Raw genomic sequence first — 6,498 nt, 5'->3', positions numbered from 1 at the left:
GTTCTTGGAAGGAACTAGGAGGTGTTTGGTACACCATTTCAAACAAAAATTTTTAATTTTTAAACGATATTACACGTATTTTCACGTACTTTTTCATTCATATGTATTTCCACATATATTTTCAAATAATAAAACACTTATTTTTAGGTGAATATACCAAATACATGTAGGTAATTTATACGTTTAAAACTTGTGAACTAAGTTTCTAAGTCACAGTGATCCGTGATCCAGCAGACATTGACTTCACTCTTTCACCCTTTCCACCAGAAGAAGGTAATTAAGACCCCACATTTCTTTACTTCCCCCATCTTTTAATGAATGAGACCAGTCTATAAAAATACTCCATCCTAGTTCACTCTTATGCATCACATACCATTTTTCTCCATAAAACATACATTATATCTCTCTCTAGCTTTCTCTTGCATTTTTGCTCTAAGTTTTGCTCCTTTCTATTAAAATATGGGAGAAGAAAGCTCACTTGTAGTAGCTCAAGCAGTCCAAGATGCACCCATCATTTCATCCTACAATGATCGTATTCGCCCACTCCTCGACACAGTTGACAGCCTCCGTCACCTTATGATCACAAGAGAAGGCATTCAGCTCCCCACCATTGTCGTGGTTGGGGACCAGTCCTCAGGAAAGTCAAGTGTTCTTGAATCACTTGCCGGCATCAACCTGCCCCGTGGCCAGGGAATTTGCACAAGGGTGCCTCTCATAATGAGGCTCATGCACCAGCCAACTCCTGAACCTGATCTTTCCTTGGAGTTCAATGGTAAAGTTGTTCGAACCGATGAAGAACATGTTTCTGAGGCTATAAATCTTGCCACAGAGGAGATTGCCGGGTTCGGGAAGGGGATTTCCAACGCTCCTTTGACATTGGAGGTGAGAAAAAATGGTGTGCCTGATTTAACTATGGTTGATCTTCCTGGAATTACTAGAGTGCCAGTCCATGGTCAGCCTGAAAACATCTATGACCAGATAAAAGATATTATCATGGAGTATATCACTCCTGAAGAGAGTATTATACTCAATGTTCTATCTGCAACAGTGGATTTCACTACTTGTGAATCTATCAGGATGTCACAGATGGTGGACAAGACTGGTGAACGGACTCTTGCTGTTGTTACTAAGTCTGACAAGTCTCCTGAAGGCCTTCTTGAGAAGGTTACTGCTGATGATGTCAATATTGGGCTTGGCTATGTCTGCGTTAGGAATCGGATAGGAGAAGAATCTTATGAAGAGGCGCGAGTGGAAGAGGCCAGACTTTTTGAATCACATCCTCTGCTTTCCAAGATTGATAAATCTATTGTGGGGATTCCTGTTCTGGCACAAAAACTGGTGCAAATTCAAGCAGCTAGTATAGCTAGAAATTTGCCAGCTATTGTGAAGAGCATTAATGACAAGTTGAACTTGAACGTTGCTGAGGCGAAAAGAATGCCCCAGAAGATGTCATCTCTTACTGAGGCAATGACAGCTTTCATGCAGATTATTGGATTAGCCAAAGAATCATTAAGGAAAATTCTTGTGAGAGGAGAATATGATGAATACCCAGATGAGCAAAACATGCATTGCACTGCTCGGTTGGTTGAAATGTTCAACCAATTCTCCGATGAACTTCACAAGCATGCTGAAAGTGACCCTGCAGAGAAATTTTTGATGGAGGAGATTATGGTTTTGGAGGAAACCAAGGGTATTGGACTGCCGAATTTTCTTCCCCGCTCTGCCTTCCTTACTATCCTACAGAAAAGGGTGAAAGGCATATCTAGCATTCCAACTATTTTTGCTGAGAAGGTCTGGAGTTATGTTGAGGAAATTGTTATTTCTGTCATGATGCACCACTCTGAACACTATTACCAGCTTCAGCTGTCTTTCAGGCGTGCTGGACATAATCTTATAGCCAAGATGAAAGAGCGCTCTATCAACTGGGTCATGGAAATCATTGAAATGGAGAAGCAGACGGATTATACTTGTAATCCAGAGTACTTATCTGATTGGAATAAATTAATGGTTCAACAAGATGCCTTCATGACGTACGTCTTGACTAATGTAGATTGGCCTTCAATAATAAAGCTTGAAGGTTTCGGTGAGATTGACGTTAGTCATCTAAAGAAATATTCTCATGTTCTACAACAAGCTTTTGATTTGAAGATGAGAATGACAGCTTATTGGAAGATTGTGTTAAAGAGATTGGTTGACTGTATGGCTCTACATTTACTGCTCAGTATTGGAAACTTGGTGAACAAAGAGTTTGAAGCAGAGATTGTTAATGAGTTAATGGGACCTGGTGGTGGGATTGAAAGGATGCTCGAGGAGTCACCTGCAGTTGCTTCAAAGCGACAGAAAATAAACAAGAGTATACAGCTGCTCAAAAAGTCCAAAGAAGTGGTTGCCAAGATCATGGACAAGATCGGTACCTATAATGATTAGGGTGTTTGCTATGTTATTTAAATAATTGCTATACTTTAATGTTAACAAAGTAGTTTGTAATATATGTATTTGGTTTTGTTTTCCTTTCTATGTATTTGGTTTGTTTCACTTGAAACGGTGTTTGTTTCACTTGAAACGGTGTAAGTTTATTATCTTTTTGTTGGTGGGGAGAACCAATTTTAATTTCATGAACCTACTTAGCAGTTTTAATTTCTTCATATCTAAGAGTTCTCTGTAATTCAAGATTACAAAACCAACTTATATGTTTATAGAGTACTGAAGAAATCCTCAGAATACTAAGAAGCATTCTGAGAAAATTAGCTTCTTATAATGCATTCTGTGATTATTAATCTATATATATATATATAAAACCGAAGCTTTTGAAGTTCCCACAATTTTCCACATCAGCACAATATTTAAAAAAAAAAACACATAAATAAAAAAAAAAAACATAAAATCAAAATAAAGCATTTTGAAAATCCGATAAACTTTTCTCCCCAACGCTCCTTCTTCAGTCCCACAAAACCCAATAAACCTTTCTCCCCAACGCTCCTTCCTCAATCCCACGGCAAAGCCCACCTTCCATCCAAAGACACATCACTTCTTCCATCAAAAACAAAAATTCCTCAATCAAAACCCACCATACCCACAAAAAGTATGCTCTTCTCTTCCTCTCACTCTCTCTGAAATTATTTTTCTGTCCACAACTTTGAAACATTTCTTTGGTGGTCCAAGGCCAATTTACTCCAACCCACAAATCTCCACAAGAGAAGGACAACAAAGAGCAATACTACAAGAGAAGGATTGGTGTAGAAAAAAGCACTACTACAAGAGAGGGATAACAAAGGATTTGATTGTGGGGAAAAGAAAAAGAAAAATAAAGAGGCAAGAAGAGATAGTTACAGAAGATACGGTGAGAAAGAGACAGAATTTTTTGTACCGAAACCTTGACATCGTCCTGCCGTTCTTCTTCTTCTTTCTTTTTTTTTTTGTTCCTCTTCGTGTTGCAGCTGTTGCTTTACCCAGATGTGTAGTTTAGGACCTTTAGGTTTCGGCGAAAATGGGTAATTACCCATAAGGATAAAACTATTCAGTTAGTTGGCCCGGTTTTGAAAGTTATTGGCAAACTAGCAACTCGAGCCTCAGAGGCTCGATTTTGGGCCCCTAAATCGAGCCTCTGAGGCTCGGTTTACAAGCTTTGACCACGTCTGATGTGGCAGAGTTGCCATCTGGCATTGACATGGAAATCGAGTCTCTTAGACTCGATTTCCACGTGTATTCCAACCGGAAATCGAGTCTTAGAGACTCGGTTTCCAATTGGGGTTTTTCAAAATTAACGTCTTCGTCTATTGTGTCTCACTTTCACTCACACTCACGCTCACACCCTCTCACTCTCACACAAACCAGAGCGCTCTCACTCTCTCACCCTCAGTCTTACATTTTCATTTCCCACACTCACAAAACTCTCTCATTTCTCTCTATCTCTCACAAAACTCTCTCATTTCCCACACACACACAGAACTCCGCCGGCGTCGACGAGCAGAGCCCAGCCCAGCCCAGCGACGACACCGACGAGGCTGAGCCCAGCCATCGGCTCCTCTCCTCATCGATCTCTCTCTCCCTCACTAGGAGATCCTTTCTCCTTTTCTCCCTCTCTCTCATTACCACCCCCATACTGATTCATTTTTCCTCACCATACCCATACCCATACCCATACCCATTCCGATTTTGGTTGGTAAGTTATTTATATGATTTTTTGTTTTGATTAATGTGAAATTTTGGGTTTGGATTTGGATACTTAACATCTAGGTTATTTATTTAATTTTCAGTTTTGATTTTTGTGAAATTTGGGTTTGGATTTTGCGGTAGATACTTTATTTAATTTTTATTTTATGATTTTTATGAAATTTGGGTTTGGATTTGGTGAGTGCAGATGACATTGTTGCTTGGATAGTGCATATTGTTGCTGCCATCCTTAAGAGTTTCCAAATTTCTGCCTTCAGGTTAGATTGTTATTGCTGATTAGGATTATAGCAAAATACATTGTTGCTGATTTGCGTACCATTACAAATTACTAAATTATATGCATATAAAAAAGCACTTAGTAGTTTGCTATTGAAGAAACAAATTACATAGTCTTTTTTCAATTATGTATTTTGGTTGATTGGTTATGATTTAGGTTTTTCGGTTAGGAATGGTTTTGTTTAATTAGTTTAAATAGATGGATTAGATTTAGTTTTGATTAAGGGATTTGAGGTTTTGGAGGTTGACTATGTTGTGAACTTGTGATGGTCAATTGAGGAGGGTAGCAATTATGGTGGCTTTCTTGACTTTCCTAGAGACTAGATCGTGGTTTGCTCAGATACCACACGTACCAAAACAGAAGGACAATAAAATCTTAAAAGGGAACTTAGAGTTGGAGGAAACAAAAAGAACAAAATTTATAGAACCTAGGAATCACTACCAAGGATGAAAATAGAAAAATAGAAACTATTAATCACTACCTAGGGTTTGAGGAAAATAAAAACTAGTAATTACTACCTAAAGGTTGCTTGGAACCAACACCAAGTAATGGGTTAGCTTGGAATCACCACAAGGCACTAGAAGAAAACTTCCAACCCAATTTCATTAATCTAGAACCAACTATCTACAATAGTGAATTTTCAACCCTTTAAAACAGCTCCCAAAATCACATTAGACATTGGGAAAAAAAACCTCATAACAGGATTACATAAGAGATATGAGAAATAAAATAAAATAGAATCAAATCAATCAAATAGTATCAATCAACATCAATCAAATCCAACAAAATCAATCAGCATTAATAGGTCAAATTTGGCATCCACACTACATAATCCACAATAACTCCTAAATAGAGAAGACAATAGACCACAGTTTATGGCCAACTGCACAATGCAGCAATAAGAGATCCACAGTAACCCACTACCCTTCCTCATGCAACACCAATCGACAAGAGAAAATGTGATGCTATATTATTTAAAAGGGACTCACCACACCAAATATCATTCCAAAATCTAACTCTTCTGCCATCTCCAATCCCAAAGCCAACAAATTGACATAAGGAATCCCAACCTACTACTCTAGCGGCGTTTCAAACTACTAACCCATGAGTAGTGTGAATTGGACGTAGAAATTGGTTTTATTGTTGGGTTTAATGTAGGAGGTCAAAACATGGGGATTATGAAGATCTCATATTTCATTTTCACAGATGACATTGAACTGTTTTGTGAGGAAATTCTCAACATCCTGATTACCTATGAATACGATTCTACGAAGTTTTATCCTTTGCTTTGAAGTAGTAACAAGCTTAAAGATCTTTATTTTTCTGATAATAAAAAAATTTTATAGAAGAGGAAAAGATAAAGACACATAATAAGATGGGAACAATCCCTTTTCAAAGAATACAATCGCAAGGAAAGAGAGTCAATAAAATCAACAAATGACATCAAATGGAGGTCGCCAAGAGAGTGCACTTGGCTTAAAGGTCATATTGAGTAAAAATGAGTCAATATTGATTGAAAATGTGATTGGGCTGTACATTGGGTCATTTACCTACAACATATTTGAGATTTCCATTTCATCTACTTGTGTAAAGAATAAACTAATAATAAAATTTCAAATTAGATTCACCAAGAGAGTGAATCACAAGGAGTAGTGTGTAGCGGGGAGTGGAGATTAGGTTCATTGAGAAAGGAGTTAAAAGAAGGAAGAAGGGGAAAGGTCAAATGTCACTCTTGTCCTTTGATTATATACAAAATAAAAGTAAGCAACATGGACTGTATTAGCAATATAAGAAAACCAAGGGAAAAAAAATGGGGATTTGGCCCACCTTTCTCTCCATCTGAGAAGAGCTTCTAGAAGAGGTACAGGTGTATGGCGTGCAATCATGGCTAAGGAATCCAGTACTTGCTCATAGGCAGGGTCTGACGGTCGAAGATACTGTCCATCCTGTGATTTGCCCAAGTAGCAAGAAGAAGAAATACAAAATACAATAGATGAGCATCAATCTATATTAGCAATACAGCATAGGCCAGCTTTCAGAGTCATAGT

General features: G+C 38.0%; 1 protein-coding gene across 1 annotated transcript; it reads left to right on the top strand.

Annotated features, from left to right (window-relative positions):
- Positions 1-299: 299 nt before the first annotated feature.
- On the top strand, positions 300-2,639 carry LOC126728972 (dynamin-related protein 4C-like). Its single transcript, XM_050434752.1, has one exon. The coding sequence runs from the start codon at positions 460-462 to the stop codon at positions 2,425-2,427; it is 1,968 nt and encodes a 655-aa protein (XP_050290709.1). The 5' UTR covers positions 300-459; the 3' UTR covers positions 2,428-2,639.
- The last annotated feature ends 3,859 nt before the right edge of the window (positions 2,640-6,498 follow it).

Source organism: Quercus robur, chromosome 5 (genome assembly GCF_932294415.1).
Source record: "Quercus robur chromosome 5, dhQueRobu3.1, whole genome shotgun sequence".
NCBI classification, from domain to species: Eukaryota; Viridiplantae; Streptophyta; class Magnoliopsida; order Fagales; family Fagaceae; genus Quercus; species Quercus robur.
Note: the sequence above shows the minus strand (reverse complement) of the source record. Positions and strands in the feature narration are given on the sequence as shown.

What these genes read in the sequence shown, in the direction of transcription:
- LOC126728972 (XM_050434752.1), top strand. Translation starts at nt 460, where the DNA reads ATGGGAGAAGAAAGCTCACTTGTAGTAGCTCAAGCAGTCCAAGATGCA.